Source organism: Archocentrus centrarchus, chromosome 21 (genome assembly GCF_007364275.1).
Source record: "Archocentrus centrarchus isolate MPI-CPG fArcCen1 chromosome 21, fArcCen1, whole genome shotgun sequence".
Taxonomy (NCBI): Eukaryota; Metazoa; Chordata; class Actinopteri; order Cichliformes; family Cichlidae; genus Archocentrus; species Archocentrus centrarchus.
Genome location: NC_044366.1, coordinates 28,522,549 through 28,542,477, shown reverse-complemented (window position 1 = coordinate 28,542,477; position 19,929 = coordinate 28,522,549). Strand labels below are relative to the sequence as shown.

The window sequence follows — 19,929 nt, the reverse complement described above, 5'->3', positions numbered from 1 at the left end:
CCGCCCGCACCGCAACGTGGCATATATATGTGGTCGCCGGCTTCACCACTAAGCCACCCGGGCGCCCCCCGTGTTTCTTTAACTTCTTTTTTTTTTTTTTTTTAATTTGTTTATCAAGAGATTATACAAAGCTGTTCACATTATATGCATTTTCCATTGCTTACATAGCTTCTCAAACGCTTCTTTTTTAAATATATAAAACACCATACAAACATAAGAACAAAAAAATAAACAAAAAAAACCCAAACAAAACAAAAAAAAAAAAATCAAAAAAAAAAAAAAAAAAAAAAAAAAACCAACAAAAAAAAGCCAAAATAGAAAAAGGGGGGGGGGCTTAAAGGAAAAAAGGTATTTTGCCTATCCTTTTAAGGTAGAAATTTAAGGTACTCCACAAGGGATGTCCACTTACGAGTGAATTTTTCTTTACTACCCTTCACTGTTAATACAATTTTTTTCTATCTTCAGATATGTTCTTACAGTGTTAAGCCATTGTAATGTAGATGGGGGAATAGGGGATTTCCAGGAAAGTAAGATACAGCGTCTAGCGAGAAGAGAACAGAAAGCCAAAATCTCATTTTGCTGAGGAGATGGCAATTAGTGGATCACTTTGGATCTGGATTCCAAAAGCCCCTGAGAGTACAGAAAAGAAATTGCTCCAGAATTTGCGCAAATTTCGGCAGAAGAAAAACATACGACTTAAGTTGCAGGGTGAAGACTGACATCTGTCACATTGGTCTAAAACTGAAGGGAAGATTTTAGATAAACGAGATTTTTAAAAGTGGACTCTATTTATTACTTTAAACCGCACAAGCGGCAACCTAGCACATGGTGTACCTGAACATATGCTGAGAATCACCCTATCCCACCATGCCTCAGACAGTTCCAACACCTAATTCACGTCCCCAAGCAGTTCTGATTTTACCAAATGAATCAGACTCCATTGCCATAAGTTTTCCATATATATTAGAGAGGGGTGATTTCTGGCTAGGCCCAAGTGCCAGGAAGTCAACCCATGGTGGATCAGCAGGGAGAGCTGGAAAATTTGGAAACAGTGATGAGATACAGTGTCTAATTTGGAAATAGAGAAACAAATGAGAAGAAGGCAGGTTAAATTTTGAGGACAACTCTGAAAAACTAAGAAAAAAACCATCTTTGTAAAGATCTGTCATGGTTTTAATGCCTTTCTCATGCCAAATTCTGTAAGTGGCATTAATAGTAGCAGGGGGAAATAGATGATTTCATAACAACGGCATTCGGTCAGAGGGAGACACAAATTTAAAATGGGACCTAAACTGTGACCAAATCTTAAGTGTAGCGAGCACTATGGGATTTGAAGTAACAGAAGATAATTTGATAGGCAGTGATGAATAGATAATCGAGGTAGGCGAGAAAGAGGGAGAAATTGATTGAATTTCAAGCTTACACCAGATCAGATTAGGTGAATTTAGCCAATAAGTCAATTTATGAATGTGTGAAGACCAGTAATACATTAAAAAATTGGGTAGGGAAGGACCACCATTAGTGGTGAACTGCTGCAATAGAGAGAGTCTCAGTCTGGGGGCCTTTCCACTCCACAAAAGTTTCTTCAACTTCAAAGACTTGAGTTGTAGGGGGGCGAGTAATGCAAGATTAAATCTGCGCCATAGGTACGTCCTGACCGCAAACCCTCCTGTAACTCTGCCCCATAACCTAACGTGCACCTCCCTAGAAATGTAAAAATTAAAATATTTCAACATAACTGAATAGAATAAAGAGACCACAGCTTCTCCAGACCTGCAGCCTGTGGTTAGGCTTGTGTTACCTGCTTGTACTCCTTGATGCAGTTCTGGCAGCAGAAGCGTTTCTGCTGACCGTCGACCAGGAGGGAGTGGTTGGCTGATGCCCGGTTGGGAAGGTAGTCGCCACATTGCTCACAGCAGTTCATGATCAGACCATTGGCCTTGCGGTAAACATTGAAACATGCGTCGCTGCAGATCTTATGGGTCACAGTCTTAAAGCTAACCTCATGCCGAATCTGCAGACAGCAAGAAAAGCAGAAGGGTCAGGAAGAGATCTTCACATTTTAAATGACATTCCTCCATTCAGGTATGGATCACACTTTGATCATTTTATTTTTCTAGCTTTGCAGAAGAAATTTAGCAGTGAAAAAGTACATAATCAAAATCTCTATCAACACAAAGATATGATAAAGCCTGAATGCAGACAATACAACCTGATGGACTAATGTTAAACTAACAACAGACATGCATGGCAGAAAAACAATCAGGAAGGATGTTTGTTTTTTTAAAATCTATACATAGCTTTCTACTCCATTTTACACACTTTAGAAATAATTTAAGAACAGTTTAGTAGACCACTGCCTTGTTTTTAATATGCTAATCAATTCTACAAGGATACAAAAATCATCATCATCCTACTATAATGATCATAACATGCAAGTCTGTATCTATGTTCCCAAACTCCTCCCAGACGACGGGTTCAATCTTGATGAGACTTAAGAAACTATCTAAGATTTGTAACATCCATATGGTGATAGACTAAAATATTTACTTCAAATAAAAAGTTCTGTTTCTTCTTCTGCGTCTTTATATATAGAAACTGAGTGATCGAGGCTGGTTTGTGAACATGTGCCGTTTTTAACGCACGTAAATCGAATGCAACATCTGCACGTTTTAACCGTCACCAGAGGGTTTGGGTTTCAAGAATTGGCAACTTTTCATGTCCTATCCGGCGCACCTTTACCATTCTACACCATTAACTGAGGGTGAAACACGGTCACAACAGATGGCAGAGAGAGGGGGATCTCTCAGGACATTTGCATGCTGCAAGTAGTCACTGCGAACAGTGGGTGTGGTCGTTCCTGCCTTTGAGGTAACGTGCTGCCTCGCCTTTTCAGTCATTTCCATCTTAATTTCTATGTTTACAATTAAAAGCCTCTATTTTTGACATTAATATGAGGGTGTCTGTGTAAGCATGTAGTTTTAAACATTGCTCAAAATCATTTAGTAATAAGCAAGCTATTTAGGCCTATGACTTATAGGTAGATCAACATTTACAGAATTACATTAAAGATATGCATAACAATCAACATAAAAAAGCTGATGATATGAGCCGTACCACATACGGGACGGGAGCGTTGCCGTCCCATCGGGTTTTTGCTAGTAATCACTGTATACATAATTGTGCAGTTTTGGTTACTAGATGACAACAGTACCAGTTAGCAAAGCACACCAGTAATCAAATACATCACCAATGGAGCCAACTAATGCTTCAGTATTTGAGAAGTTTGTTTTGGGATGTGACGGCTATGAAGACTGATGAAGGGACACAGAAAAAGAAAGGCCTGAAAGGCTAAGCTCACAAACAGCAAAGACAGGCAAGAGATAAATAGTGAATGAAAGCGCGGTGAAAAGAAACATGAGGGAGAGAGAAATAGTGGTATGAGGATGTTTATTAAAGGATAAGAATCAAAGAAGAGGAAAAAAAAACAAAGGTGGAAAGAAGATGCTGATAAAATGCAACAGGATTCAAGCATGAAATATTTATTTATTCAAAACAAACATCCAAGCCAAGGATGTAAATAATGAAAGGATGGTGAAGCTCAACATGACAAGAGCCGACTAGCAGCCCTGGGGCTCTGTGTGTGTGTGTGTGTGTGTGTGTGTGTGTGTGTGTGTGTGTGTGTGTGTGTGTGTGTGTGTGTAGCACTGCATGATGGTCAAAGGTGTTTGTCATGTTTTTTTTTTTTGCATTCTGGAGGAGTACTAGAGACACCTCTAGCTAACTTTAAACCTCGGTCATCTTTTAGTACAGATGCTGACATCTGTGGATAGTCATGCACTTCCATATCTCGCTTACTTGTGGAGTTGAGTCTCCATCATCTGTTTGGGCAGATGATGAAATTTACAGACCATGCACACTGCAATCCACATAAACATAATTGACCTTTACACTGTGTAGGTGTACCCAATACACTGCTGAGGCAGTGTAAAATTCATGTGTTTAACCCTAGTGTTTCTTCTGTTTTACTCATTGCCACTGAATTATTTATTCCATTACTGTCATCAGAATCCAGTGGCATGAAAGTTAGACAGACTGACCTCTGTGTGCTTGCCACAGACGGTGCATTTGGTTTTGAGGTTTGATTTGGGAGGATTTTGCTTGTTCTCGTATGCACCCAAGCAGCCAGTGCTGCAGAACTCCTGGAAAGACTCGCTGGAGTCCACCTGGGCCACAATGGTACCCTTCATGTTTGTGATGTCCCTGGAAAACACAAACACATCACAGAGCACGGATGAAGAAAACATCTACAGAGAATGTGGATCAGTTAGTCAAAGAACAGCTGTGCTCTTTCATGTCTATGATAACTGGAAATGGATGAAACAAATTCTTTGTTGTTACAACTTTACTCCTTTATAATGAACTTCAAAATGTATAGTATAATCTTAAATTTGAAAGATAAACGGTCTCCTTCAATGTCAGACTCACTTTTTGCACATGGTGCAGCTCTTCTTGGGGGCAGGTTTGTGTGAGAAGGCAGACAGACAGGTGGTAGAGCAGAACAGGTGTGTGGAGCCTTTACGCTGGTAGGCTGTTTGGCCTTTTTTCAGAGGCTTTTTACAGTTAGCACAGGTCACCTGGAACGGGCAAACAGAACAATGATTTAACTGCTGGGAAGTTTCTCAACAGGAATAAGTAATCCTTCACCTTACTCTACATACGTGGATTCAACAAAAAAAAATACAGCTAATGTGTCAATACTGAAATTAAAAAAAAAAAAAACAAAAGACAAAAGTAAAAAAAATATAAAATTGCAGCCCCAATTTTTTTTTTTTTTAAATTACACAACCTTCTCTGTATTCCCTCCAGTTTCAGTATAGCACTAAAGCAAGATTTTAATCACTCACTAACACAGGACATCTACTACAATGTTGTTGTAGTAGTAGTAGCAGTAGTAGTAGGCAGCAGCATTTCTGGTATATTAAATTAATGCTGCAAAATACTTTAAAAAAAAATATAAAAAGGCAGACACAAAAAGTTACGCTCTCCTCTAACTCCGGAGTTAATTTCTAAAATAAAAATTTCCAGGTTGCCTGCCACGTTATTTCGCTGTGTACAGAATCAATTACAACTAACACAATTACACAGGAATTCACTGTCCACAGTGGCTCACCTTGACTGTCCTGGGCTGTGGCTGGGAGCCTGAGGAGGAAGTAGTTGAGGAAGACTGGCCTGGAGGTTTGGGCAGCGATGTGGCTGGTGACGGAGAGTCAACCCCTGTCTGTTTTTGGTTGCGAGGGACTGAAGCTGACTGAGAAATCCAAGAATCTGGGGAGAAAGAGAGAAAGAAGGTTACCTGGAAAATCTTTGTGTACTTTTTTTGTATAGTTTGGACTAAATCTATTAGTTTCATCTAAGAGAAATTAGAAAGTGCAATGCCAATATCATAAGCCATTGTGGCTGAGTGGGAGCACATCCATGTAAAATTTTAAAAGTGATATATTTAATAATATAACCATTCTTTCCTTGGTAGGTTTTTATCATTTTTATTTGATTTTTTTTCCCCTTTATTGGACATCTGATGTCTCTAAGACCAACCAAAACTAAAACAAGAGGTAAACATGCAGCAGGGTGTCTGTGCTGTGACCCTCAAATATCAGGCCACTGCAGGCCAATAACAAAGCATCCAGACAGTGATAAAAGATAGATTTAAAAGAGGCCTTTTAAAATCTGACAATCCGGAAGGAACATTACACTTGCTTTTATGACGGCAATTTCATATAGTTAGAGTTTCATACGTGCGGCACCTCCAGCCAAATGATGGTTTACTGTTTTGCAGTTGTGAATGTTACTATGCTGTCTGCTCTAAATGTTGTTCTGATGCACAATACAGACGTGAAACAATGACAACAATAATAAAAACAAACATCCAGTCATACTTAGAGGACTAACTCCTGACAACAGCACCACCTAGTGTCTACATCGAACTTGATAGGAACTGCCAAAAAGTGCCTCTGTACTGTCATAAGAAGACTTTTTTATGCCAATATGTGCGTTGCTGCAGATTTAAATATCTTAATTTTTCAAAAGTAACAGAGCGGAGGAGCTGTCATTGAGGACGGACTTTAAAACTCTTGCAGCAGTGATTTTATCCACTGTTACAATCACAAGGTAAATACATTTTCTATCAATAATGTGCTTGAATGTCACAGAAGCTGTGGTCAGATGAATCAGTGTTTGACTGCATTTCTTCATATAGTGCACAATATCAACAGTTTAACTGTTTTTTTGACATTCCAACAGAGAAAGATTCAATACTTTACATTAATGTTTACACATAGAAACATCGTTAATGTGTTCACATGGACACTTATCATGAAGCTTATCCCTGTTTTGATGGCTGTCAGCACATAAGATCCCTGTTTAGATGATAAAGAGTAGGGTTATAATTACTGCGTGCCATTTGTGCAGGCATCTGCAACATTTACTAACACAAACTAGTTTTAAAATCCTCACTCAATCATTTATGGAACCATTAAATTAGGTAATTTATTGTGGCTTTTGACCTGATATTGTCCTGTGACTGGTCTAAACAGATAAGACCATTTTCTTCCACTTGTGTAATATTTAATTCATCATAACTTGAGATTATTTATTTTCTTTATCGCTCCAAAAGTAAGATCATATGCTATTGCTGCCATGTCACTTATCTAAAGAAAGGTCTGTGCAGGTCATCTATGGCAATAGAAAGCTGAATAAAATCCAGTGACTTTTGTTAGACTGCTACAGAGAAAACACTTTAAAGAACTTGTGTCAAAAGTTTGAGGCAATGGAGGCTGGTATTAATCTGCACCTGACTGACTCTAGCATGATGACTGTATCCATGTCAATGTGCCATCCTGCACCAAATTTGTCTTTCATCTGAATTAGTACGGGTAGCCCTCCATTCCAAACGAGGTAGCCAATTAAGAACAGAGTTAAAGGGCCATTTCAAAACAGTGTTTAAACAAGACAGTTTCTCTAAGCCTGCATACACCGTGCAGTAACCAAACCCAAACATGACATTTTATTTTTTGCCAACTGCAACATCTGAATAGAAAGTAAAATGTTAAGTTTCTACCTGCTCTATTGTGTGTCCCCATGTCCCCATTCTGCACCAGCTGACCCATGGGACCTGAGCCCCGCCCAGGGTTAAAGGAGGCGGTCGGTCGACCAGATGGGGTGTCAGGATTCAGACTGAACGTATTGTGGATCTGCAGACCATTTTCTTCAGCCTGGCCTTCATCTGCCTAAAAACACAAGTTGTTTACATTAGTGCCAAAACATTAGAAACAAGGTGATGAGGAAAAGAACCAAACACACCTGGGTGTCATATTCAGTGTAATACTGAAAGGCAGAACCAACTACAACAACTACAGTAACTGCCAATGCATCTGATAAATAAATACTGGCATAAAAGCTCTCTCAGGTGTCATTACAAGGATATCTTTATTTACTTTGCCAAGAAAAAAACTGCTATACCAAAAACAAAAACACCTGCCTCCACCAGTAGACATCAGAAAAAGCCCACACTGAAATTGGGTAGAAGGCAAAAAAAAAAAAAAATCAAATTATATTAATAAATATAAAAACACATGAACACTGTAAAAAGGGATAAATGAAAACTTTAAGAAAAGTTGTGAAATAAAATCATTTCTGGGTGTTCTCACTGCTGCAACAGCTGCTGCTCCTCCCTGCAGGGATGTCACAGAGGTTATCATCAGGTTCATGTCTGGCTGAGCATCCCCTGGATGTGGAGGAGAATTAACTGTGGAGCCTCCTTTCTGGCTAGTGGAGCCTAGTGTAGTGACACTGGCTATCCTGATCTCAGAATCTGGCTCGGTGCTGCTGAGTGCACCTGGGGAGTGGGATGCAGATGTGCCTCCAGGAGGCACCGGTGTGGACGAGGAAGCGTCTTTCTGTTCAGAGTCCTCCTCGTCGTCAATGACAATAGGTTCTGTTGTTGTGGCTGGAGGCTTTGGAGGTGCTGCTGCTGTGGATGCGTTGGAAGACGCAGGAGAGCTGGGGGTCTTTGCTGCTGTGGACATGTCTACAGTTGCCACAGCAGCTGCCTGCTCTAGGCAGTCTGTGCTGGGCGTGTCTTGGGAGAGGGTTGCGGCAGAAGGCTGGGGAGCTTCCTCCCCTACGAGAACCACATCATCATCGTTGTCCTCTGTTCCATCCTCCTTTGTGGTTCCATCTTCTGTTACCATGGAAACTGCCTCCCTAGACTCTTCGGAAGGAGGCGTGGGCTTTTGCTGGGGAGAGGGAGTGGCATCCATGGGCTCCACCCGCTCCCCTACATCTTCTGCCATGACAGGGTTTGGTTCTGACTCCCCGTCCATCACAAAGGCAACCACCTAGCAACGCAAACAAAAGCTGGTTAGGACATAACTCACTACTAATTGATTTTATAATGTCTGACAGTGGTACAGGTAGTTCAGGAATCCCCAGAGGCAAGCTTCCCCCACACAGCCTACTCATGCCCTTTAGTTGTAACAACATTGGGGAGGTAGGTTACACCTACCTCCCCATCTGTGTTTATGTCTTCACCGGCTTGCTTTTGAATTATATTTAATGGTTACTTCACCAAAATTATTAGCCTCAACATCCATTCACAACATCTAATAAGGTCAGCCCAGACTTTCCTTCTGTGGGTAAGCTCACCCTTTGAAATGTCTGCTTAAATGTCAACGAGTTCCAGATGTGAAACCTTCATTTTACAAATAGAGCCACAACTTTGATGCTCTGCTTACATCTGGAGCAAAAATGGATGACTTGGTGATGCTGGGACAGTGATGTGACCAGTTCTGCTGTGTTATTTCATTTAGGTCACGGATGTCTGCGAGCACATTTGCTATGAAGATGGAACAACTGGTACTGTTAAAATCTGAAGCAATCCCTCAATATTAATGCTGCAATTTTAGTTATTAGTAATTAGGGGTTTTTTGGGGGGTGGGGGTTGGACCTACCAACAGTGTCCTCTAGCTGTTTTTTTCTTACAGATGAGTCATATTGCTCCAGGAAGAGCAGGTCAAGGAGGTCATTTCAGGCCTCTTCAGCTGTACAGAACACTGAGGCTCAAAACACATTTCATCAAGTTAAGAATATGATAACCCCGATTACTTTTCTTGGCACTCAGATTTCTAAAAATCAATTCCTAGTTTACAAAGTATGTAAACAGAGAGAGAGGGAGACTGAGTGACGGTTCACACATCACAGCAGTTTGCCATTGTATTAAATCTATTACTTTTTTCCCCCCAAATGATTCTAATACTGCCAGAAGAGTATTTTAATGATAGGGGTGTAGGATGATGAAGGCCTTTGTTCTCTACAGATAAGCCTCTCTGGTTGCATTTACCACAAGAAAGAGGGCAGCTAATGCTCAACACATGCAACAGCAGAGGTGACGTCTCCACGGGTGAGCGTACGTGCCTACCCAGCAACGGGAGCCCCTCCTCCTCACCATCACGTGTTCTTCCTTTCATCCTCTTCTTCACTCTTCCTTTTTTAAGCTCCTTACCCAACTATAGGGAACTCTATTTCCCCTTTTCACCTGCTGCCTTTCACATCTCTCCCACCCTCCCTGCTCGTTATCCCTGCGTATCACTCAACACAACTACTCTCTTGTTGTCCTTGGCAACCAGTGAAGCTACACCTTGGTTGCCGTGGTGATGGTAAGGCCCACCACCACAGGGACTTGTTTTGTGCGCTACATCTGGGTGCTGTAGAGTTGGCCAACATAATGTTTAAAAGGTTTAGCTTCATCTATGTATCTTGTACACCAAACGGCAGCAAAATATGTGCGCGCTCAATTTATAAGATGCACACACCAGTTAATTTGTTGACCATCTTAGCCATTCAACAAGAGAAGAAATGCGACAGAAAATGCAGTGATCTGACTGGTTGCTACATTCTGAATTAAATAATATCCAAACCACTTTTGGGGACGTCAGCACTCTGTTGATCTGTTTCTGTCAAAATCTCCTTTTCATGTAACACAGCAGTGAGGGTGGCTGTAAGCCACGTATCACATCACTGCTGACAGCTGCAGCACAGAAACACACACACACACACACACCACTAACAGATGCTCGCTCATGGACACACACTTCTAAGGTGACAATGATCTTTGTGGCGCTGCTAATTACCCCAACAGTTGCCCAGAAGAGCAAGAGCCTGAAAGCACCTGAACACACTACTAGAGTTGTAAAAGAGCTACAGAGAAAGCCAGACATCACTGCGGTGGCCATTTTGGTCTCAGCACTGTGGGGTGCATCAAATAAAAATCGCAGCAGTAAAGCAGCATCTTTAAGGATGCAGGTGAATGACTTGGGTTATTTCAGTAAATATGGAAAGTATTCATAATTCACAACTTTCGCTGTCTCCACGTTAGCTTCATGAACAAGCTGGTTTAGCCAGATTGCAGTATAGGCAGATTTTAGCATTTCAAATAGGAGGTATTTTACCCAGGCTTTCCAGATTTGAGCCCAGTATCAGATGTGGCAAAGGTGCATGAAGACACGCCTAAAAGAAAAAAAAAAAAACTGGTGATGTAAAGTCTCGCGTATTTCTGTAGAAAAGATTACAGTTGAGTCCATAAGTAATGCAGTCATTACAGCCATTTTTACCATATCCCAACTGATATAGCATTTTTAAAACTGATACCAAGACTGATTTAAATATCTGATATATGGGCCAATATTTAAGACAATACAGTTTCAAAATAATCTTGTTTTATTATAACAAGCTGTGGATTACTCATTCACACTTTGCCAGACTGTACTCAGATCAGCTGATTGTTGTGTTTGTGGAAAGTTGCGGCGTGCCCTCCTGGGTGTACCATGAAGTGAGATTAATGAGTTGCCGAGTTATATCGAGCTTCGAGTTTTCAGTGTGATGAAAGTGGCACTTTTTACCTGGAAAAAAAAAAATCACTGGGGTAACTTAGGCTGAACACATAACCTGGTCGGTAGCAGGTCATGTTCAGAGTTTTGGTTTAAAATCAGCTGGAAGCGCCACACTTTGAATAATTCTTTTATTAACAACATGTTTTAAGTGCAATATAGATTCTCTGCTGGGGAAATATGTTTTCTACATGCACTTCGTTAAGCCGTATCCTAACAAAACCACTGAACGAAGTGCAAACTGTCCATCGAATAGTCACAGGAATGTGTGTGTATTAATTTGGTGATTTAGAAAAAATTTTTATGTTGTTTTAATGTTGTTGTACTTTGTTCTAATCTGCAGCTAAGTCTCTTTTACACTGCTGGAATTGCAGCTACTAGAACACAGAAATACCTGTTCAATCAATAAAATTAATTTCACTTTGATCTGCCCACAAACAAAGCAATTTCCACATGGGACAGTAACATTTAATGTTTAAATGGATCCAGTTTAAAGTGTCACATCTCTACTGTGCAGCCCCCACCTTGCAAATAAATAGCAGCACTAAGAGTGCACTTAGCAATAAAATAATTAACTTGAAATATTTTACCGCTCTATGTGCTAAATTACCAGATAAATGATTTTCTGCAGCATTGCTTTCCTGTCTTACTTGCAACAGTGTTGCATTTTACTGTTAGATTTTTTTTATGGCATTTATAGCTTGTTATTCACCATTTTATCGTCATCATCCTCACCTGATAACATCTCTGACTGGAGTAGGTGGCACTCACAGGGATCATTTTTTGAAGAAGACGAGTCATATGATCTGTAAAATGTCCCCTTTTTTCATATGAGTGTGCACAAAGCCTGAAGCAGAAACCCTGGCTTACCGGAGAAGGTTGATAACTACTGTTGTGATACCCATCATCTCCAACTGGGGCTTTAGGTTTTGTTAGGCCACCAAACACAAAGAAAGCCTAGCTGTGTTTAACTTCCTTACACACACCTCTGGTGGACAAACTATGCAACATCAACACTTGTAACATGGTTGATGGGTGTTTCTTTCTTTTCATTTACTAGCTGTGATAAATGCCAATACAGATATACTGGTAAATACACTGCCTGGCCAAAGAAAAAGTCGCCACCAGGATTTAACTAAGTAAATAGGTACAAGCCTCCTATTTGATAATTACTGCATGGGTGATTATCTTTCAGCTGGCAACAAGTTATTTAACCCCAACTGGTGCAAGGAGTTGCTTCTCATTTCTTAAACAACCATGTCGAAAGACACATCGCATGGTCGTGGAAAAGATGTCAGTCTGTTTGAGAAGGGTCAAATCATTGACATGCATCAAGCAGAGAAAACATCTAAGGAGATTGCAGAAACTACTAAAATTGGGTTAAGAACTGTCCAATGCATTATTAAAAACTGGAAGGATAGTGGGGACCCATAGTCTTCGAGGAAGAAATGTGGCCGGAAAAAAATCCTGAATGATTGTGATCGGTGATCACTTAAACATTTGGTGAAATCAAATCGAAGAAAAATAACAGTAGCACTCAGGGCTATGTTTAATAGTGAACATTTCCACACGCACAATGCGAAAGGAACTCAAGGGATTGGGACTGAACAGCTGTGTAGCCTTAATAAAACCACTAATACAATGAGGCTAACCAGAAAAAAAGGCTTCAGTTTGCGAGGGAGCATAAAGATTGGACTCTGGAACAATGGAAGGAGGTCATGTGGTCTGATGAGTCCAGATTTACCCTGTTCCAGAGTGATGGGCGCATCAGGGTAAGAAGAGAGGCAGGTGAAGTGATGCACCCATCATGCCGAGTGTCTACTGTACAAGCCTGCGGGGGAAGTACTATGATCTGGGGTTGCTGCAGTTGGTCAGGTCTAGGTTCAGCAACATTATGTGCTCAAAGAATGAGGTCAGCTGACTACCTGAATATACTGAATGACCAGGTTATTCCATCAATGCATTTTTTCTTCCCTGATGGCAAGGGCATATTTCAAGATGACAATACCAGGATTCATCCGGCTCGAATTGTGAAAGAGGTTCTGGGAGCATTTTCACACATGGATTGGCCACTACAGAGTCCAGACCTCAGCCCCACTGAGAATCTTTGGGATGTGTTGGAGAAGGCTTTGCGCAGTGGTCACAATCTGCCATCATCACTGCAAGATCTTGGTGAAAAATTAATGCAACACTGGATGGAAATAAATCTTGACATTGCAGAAGCTTATGGAAACAATGCCACAGCGAATGCATGCCGTAATCAAAGCTAAAGGCGGTCCAACGAAATATTAGTGTGTTACCTTTTTTTTTTTGGTGGCGACATTTTTTTGGCTAGGCAGTGTAGCTAATATTAGTCGGACTCTAATTTTTTTTTTTACAAAGTCCCTCTGTATTTTCACAGGCTCAAAGGTATTTGGTAAATAGACTCAAAACTGTTTCATTTCTATGTGAGGCTTATTTCCCTGTTATTTCATGATTTAGGATGAGAAAGGTTCTCGAGTAAATCACAAATGTTTAAATTAGCTTTGAGAGCTATTCATGGGAACTCTCAATTTGCACTGCAAGAGGTGATGATTCAGGTGAAGGACATCAAAAATAAATATATAATCACAAGTGGTTTGGTTCATTCTTTAAAAGAGTAAGGCACTGTGGAGCTCAGCAATGCTGAAAGATCTAACAGGCCACAGAGAACAGCAATGGTGAATGGTCAAAAGCACATAGAAAATTAAGAAAAAATAAATAAAATCACATAAAGCAATCAATTCAATACATTATCTGGCTTTGTCAACAAAAACTGCCCATAAAAAATATATATAAATATCTGCCACAGGGGTTTAGAGTCATTCAGTCCTTAACATGTTTTGCTTTCGGGTTATTTGTACTGCCACTTTTGACACAGTTTTTCAGTCAACATCCCAGCTCCTTGACTTTAATGTTCCCACAGGACAGGTGTGAAATAAAGCTTTGAAAGCAACCCCATTTGGACTTATTCTTCTAAAGTCTGTGGCTGGAGTTATGTCCCGCTCATAGTGAAACTCAAAACTTCCAAAGAGAGTAGAAAATAACAAAACTGAAGCAGTCTGCTGGGCAAAGGTTCTTGTGGTGCATCTCTAATCTATGTTCTTCTGCCTCCATCCCTCTTTTTTGTTCTTAAATGTACTGTAGCGATGGAGCTCACGCCATCTGTTAAAAGGCTGTGATGCTACCTGGTTAGCTGCCATTACCCAAGAGGCTGTTAAGCAGTATAAATTTGTAAAAGTACAGTTATAGTGTCCGGGCAGGAAAGGCTGCCCGTGGAACTGGGTCACTAGTGTTTATCGATGATGTGACTGCTGATAGAAGCAGCAGGATGAATTCTGGAGTTTACAGGGCAATACTCTGCTCAGATTCAAATATCTGTGTTAAAAAAACAAAACAAAAAAAAAAACATTTGGTTGAATTCATGTGCAGAAAAAGTGGGCAAGGGGACCAGATTGTGGGTAACTTAAAGTGTTCTCATTTCCATTTGTAGCTAACGTCAGTGCTGAATGCTAATAATCAGTCTGTGGAGAAAAAAAAGAGATGGCACGTGCCGAAAGGCAACGAGCACAGAATATCTTCTGCCAAGGATTTAGCATTTTAGTTCATCTGCATAAACACTCAGATGCTCCTCCACATCGAAAGGAGCCAGTTGAGGTGGCTCGGGCATCTGATTAGGATGCCTCCTGGCCGCCTCCTGGGTGAGGTGTTCCGGGCATGTCCCGCCGGGAGGAGGCCCCGTGGTAGACCCAGGACACGCTGGAGAGATTATGTATCTCGGCTGGCCTGGGAACGCCTTGGGGTCCCTCCGGATGAGCTGGAGGAGGTGGCTGGGGAGAGGGAAGCCTGGGCTTCTCTGCTTAGGCTTCTGCCCCCGCGACCCGGCCCCGGATAAGCGGAAGAAAATGGATGGATGGATGCATAAACACTGACTGGCAACTGGAACCCTTAACCTGAGTATCAGCTAGCTACACCAGAAATCCCGCAAAATCTGACTGCTGCTTTCAGAGGCCCGATCAGGAGCCTAGCCGATGGGTTTAACAATTGATCAAATGCTGCAAAGCTGACTGGACACAGAATCACAGCACAGATGTATGACGACACAAAATATACAACGAGAAGCACCCAAGAGTTGCTTAAGGCAAAGAAATACAACATTCTGAAACGAGTCAGTCATCTGACCTTTACCCATCTCAGCTGGCTTTTCACTTACTGAAGACAAAAATTAAGGCAAATAGGCCAAAATAACAGTAGCAACTGAAGGTGCCTGCTGCAAAGGCCCAGCAAAGCTTATGATAGATAAAAAGTCTACTAACTGACCTACAAATGCAGAGGTGACACTGATTGGAAGACATTTAATGTGATATCTGACCAGCAATGCTGCAAACTAGTTTTGGCTAGATAACAGGAACACAAGGAGCAACCAAATCAAAACTTTGGTACAACAAAAAGCTTTAGCTTCTGCAATATAATTAGGCCTTGATGTACACAGAAGAAAACAGGGGGAGAGGGCATTACAGGATCCTCTCCATGGTACCAGGGATCGAGCCAGAAAAAATTCACAGCCCGGCAGTCCCCCTTGGGTATCGGTCGGTAGCGACTTCTTGCTAATTGTGGTAGTAGCAAACAGTCCTGAACCGGTGAAATTCTCAGCCCGGTGCAGCGCCGCGTAATCAATCGCTGGCTACAACCCTGCATGGTACAGAAAAAGAACTTCCTAACAACATCCAATCAAGTGCAAAACACTCTACAGGAGGTAGCCATATTATTATCAAAGTGTACTAGACAGAGAAGACTTCATAAGAGCAAATACAGAGGGTTATCAAACTAGTGACCAGACTCAAGAACAGAGAGCACAGATTAGACTTTGTATGGATGGAAATTTAATCACCCTGCACCAAAATGATGGCAGGAAAAAGTACTAAGAAGGTGTGGAAGAGATGATAATCTGATGTATGTAACACCGCCAGTAAAGTATGGCAGAGGCAGTGTAATGATCCAATGGCAATGGGTGACTAGTCTTTCCTGATAACAGAAGCAGCTGAACTCTGAAGTTTACTAAGATACAGTGTCTGCTCAGATTCAGGCAAATGCAGTAAAGTTGCTGGATGGTGCTTCACAGTAACAATCTACAATGACCCAAGACATACTAAGAAACCAGGAGTTATTGATGTGGAATAATCTCTAATGACCACGTCATTCACCTGACGTCAACCCAATCAAGCTGCACTTCACTTGCTGTAGACAAAGCTAAAGGCAGAAAGCCCTATGAACAGGAACTGAAAACAGCCACAGCAAAGGCCACGACTAAGGAGGAAACTCCTTGTTTGGTGATGGTTCCAGGTTCCAGTCTCTCTCTGTAAAGGATTCTCAAAATATCAAAAATGAAAATTGTCTCTGTGCTCATGTTCAGTTTCCAGCTAGTTTAGGAAATAGATTGCAGGAAAATGCATAAAGAATAAACCCATCCCATTTCTTCCCAGGTCTTTTCATTTTGCCTGATTTCTTAGGCTGATAAAAAGTCAAAAATGATAAAAAAAAAAGTTAAAACATGACTACTATAATTTCTCAGACTGCTGTGATGCTTTCAAATGTCTTGTTTTGTCCAGTCAAGCTGCCATTTTGCTTTTCAAATGACTAAAGCAATCACTTGAATATCAAAACTGTACTTGTACTCTGCAAGTGTTTTTAGAGCAGTAAAGAGCACCATGGGCCAAAGAAAATTTCAATATGCTAACATGATCTGCATATTTTTTCTAGCAAAGCAGAAACACTCTGTGATAAATGTATGCTTGGTAGAGAAATATAATGTTAAAACCCACTGCTGCAAACTCAGGAAGGACATCATGTCAGCTTGCTGCTAATAAAGCTGCTCCACTGTAGAGCGCTGGTACCGAAAAGGGAACACTCGCTTGCTGTGACCATGTGACAGGAAGTACAAGGCAAAACAGAATGACATTCAAGATCAATACAATGTTCTTGACTGTTTAAAAAAAAAGGATGTGATTGAGCCACTGACTAAGTCCTATTAGCTTTTTTTCTTTAGACACTTTAACCCAAGCTGATGTCTACACACACCACATGCTCCAAGGTAATAAAATATGACCGTAACCATGGTGTTAACTATAGTCCAAATACTGGGAGGAGACCCAAAAAGAACCCATTCCCCTTCTGCTACACCTTCCCAAAGCAAAGCTGAGCTGCAGACAGACGCATCATGGTTCTCTGGCCTGATATTCTACCAACAGAGGAATCTATGTGCAAAGCAACTCAGTAGTGCTCTGAGGGGAAAAAATAGCCTGGTCTAGACTCAGTTCAGACTGCAATGCAGAGCTATGAGACAGCCTGCATTCACGTGGATGGAGATGAAAACGAGGACCCGGCATTAATGAGCTCTGACATGCAACCTTGGCTCTCAACGTCAACACCAGGTGGACGGAGAGGTGGGATGGCGCTGTGGTTGCGCCTCCGTGCATACAAAAAAAAAAGAAGAAAAAAAAAAAAGCCGCAACAAGACTAGCAATTCAAATCAACGCCTGCGCCACATCACCACCTCACAGAGGTGCTCATCTACCTTTCCAGTGGCATCAGTTTGCGCATGAAGCCACAGAAGTTGACATTTTTCCTCTCCAGCAGGTCACAAGGTGGAGATATGAAGCTGTTTGCGCCAGTATTTGCGCAGGCAATAGCCGATTAATAAAATATTCAAATTAAACGCCTGGGATTATTATATAAGGCTTATGTCACTGAGAAGTGATGCGTAATGCGCAGCCACCACAGCATCCCCCAAGCCAGCTGATGGGTTTAAAAAAAAAAAAAAATAGTCTATTCCGGTTACCTGAATCCAAAACTAAACCCTGATATACACAGCTGAGGAGACCCCCTGTGAATCATTAGAAAGCACCCAATGAAGGACAGGCTGTACGAAGCCTTGAGGGGCCGCCGGAGTCCCCCTGGTCGTGCCCTTGATTATTAACACCGTTTGGAAGGACCACCCCACCATCAAATCCGGTCCATGCACCCGGTTACAGCGGTGCCTACCACTCGACCCGATCGAGCTTCCCTTTCTCTTCCCCGGCAATATTATTTAACAAACTTGGCAATAAAGAGCGGGTCCAAAACTTTGGATCAATAAAAACAACAGAACCAGCACTACCTGAGCTGCGCAGCTCTTCCATAAATAACCCGGGAAAAGGAGAGGCTAGACTGGCTTCCAAGTTGGGGTCCAGGAGAAACGTGGTTCAGGGTGTTCCGTTCCGCTCCCTCCCCTACCCCTTCCTGGCGCAAACAGCCATTGGATTAGCGGCGGATCGAGGGGAGGAGAGCAGACACAGACTGCGCCATTGTTAAAATACCACTAAAATGATCGCAACTTAGTCGCAGCAGACTGATTAAAATAGAAGCAAATGTTTGTCAGGATAGGCTACACTGACAAGCACAGTCCTCAACAGCTGAAAGCGTGTTTTTTACCCCCCTGCACAACCCCTCTTCTCGTCCAGATTATCTGGTCTAGTCGCACACATGCCGGTGCTGGCGAAACAGACCCGGACTCCGAATTAAAAGCCCGATTTTTGTGATACCTGTGACGCCGGGGTTTTAATTGGAAAGTTACCCTGCACGGAGTCCACCCTGGCGCAATCACTGGCAAAATATACTCAGTGACCGCAAGGGGCGCCCTACTCATATATATCACATGAACTGGCTTCATTTGTGTCATGCGGTGGTAAACAACAAGACCCAGAGAAATACCCTTATTGTGCTGTACGTGAGTATCCAGAGAGTTACCCTAACTGTGGCCAGGTATAAATCCATTATTTATAACAACCAGATTAATCTTACCCCACCACCACCACCACCTCCACCCCACAGCTCCCTCCTCCCCCGGCGGAAAACAGCACTGCCTGCCGTCCGCCATTAGGGAGCGAACTGAACAATACTGGAGACTAGAGGCAGCAGCAGCTACAGCACGCAGAGAAGAGGACCAAATCTGTTCAAATTAACGGTTTATTCATCCCTTAATGAGCCTTCTCGCCCCGGCGTGGGTCCCGAGAAACTCCCTGGACATCTGGCTGACCCCCCTCCCCACCCCCGCATAAGTTCCCGAAACTTTGCCCAATTAGGCGTAAAAGTAGAATATGAAAAACAGCCGTGAAATTCGCTTACCGGAGTAGAGCTCGAAACGGTGTAGCGCCACTTTTGTGCCCTGACATTAATCCGGGGGAAGCGCCTGCGCACAACGTAGAACTTTCCACTTTATGTCCAAAGATCATCTACAAGCAGAGCACTCACTCCGCACAGACGACTCACACCAATCCTGATTTTATGATACATCACTGTTCTCGATGAGAGGGAATTCATGATCTGGGTTAGGATATATACCAGCCAAAGATAACTATTATTCTGTAGTTTCAAGATAAATGTGAGGGGTGGGGGGAAAGGAGTAAAACGTTAAAAACACAGCTATACATCCATGTGGCTATGTTTAAACTGTTACTGATTGTGATGTAGCAAGTAGGCAGAAGATGCTTGTTGGAAGTAGTTTAAAAGGGCCAAACGATGACTCCTGTCCAAAACACACCTTAGTGTTTTCCCCTAGCCTGCAAAATCAACGGCAAATTCAGCCTGTCGTTTTCATTATTAAAAGTTGTTATAGATGAGGTTTTATTTATTTATATTATTTTTAATCATAGTTGAGCAGAAATGAAGTGCTGAGTTTAAAATGATATAGGAAAACATGCTGCTGAGGAGCTCAAACATCCTAAAAACCACTTCCTCTCACGTTTATTTAACCGGAAGTAGTGACATAGTGAGCCCTCATCTTTACTATCCTCTTTGATGGCATCCATTCGTATTCTTTTTTCGCCGCGCAGGCGCAGGAGGTCCAATCAGTGATCGCATGGCAGGCAATTAAAAATCCATTAAGCTGGTCGCACCTTCTCCTCCATGAATATGATATATCCCAGGT

The 19,929-nt window shown here is 41.8% G+C and overlaps 1 protein-coding gene across 1 annotated transcript in view; it reads right to left on the bottom strand.

The window, feature by feature from the left end:
- Positions 1 to 19,203, bottom strand: part of zmym2 (zinc finger, MYM-type 2) — a 32,811-nt gene extending 13,608 nt beyond the window's left edge. Inside the window, exons 1-7 of the mRNA XM_030758079.1 lie at positions 19,128 to 19,203; positions 7,710 to 8,399; positions 7,121 to 7,289; positions 5,174 to 5,328; positions 4,489 to 4,637; positions 4,101 to 4,263; positions 1,802 to 2,014 (exon numbers count right to left, since the gene is read on the bottom strand). Coding sequence (XP_030613939.1) covers positions 1,802 to 2,014; positions 4,101 to 4,263; positions 4,489 to 4,637; positions 5,174 to 5,328; positions 7,121 to 7,289; positions 7,710 to 8,384 — 1,524 coding nt within the window. The 5' untranslated portion in view covers positions 8,385 to 8,399; positions 19,128 to 19,203. The remainder of the gene's footprint in view (positions 1 to 1,801; positions 2,015 to 4,100; positions 4,264 to 4,488; positions 4,638 to 5,173; positions 5,329 to 7,120; positions 7,290 to 7,709; positions 8,400 to 19,127) is intronic.
- Positions 19,204 to 19,929: the final 726 nt, after the last annotated feature.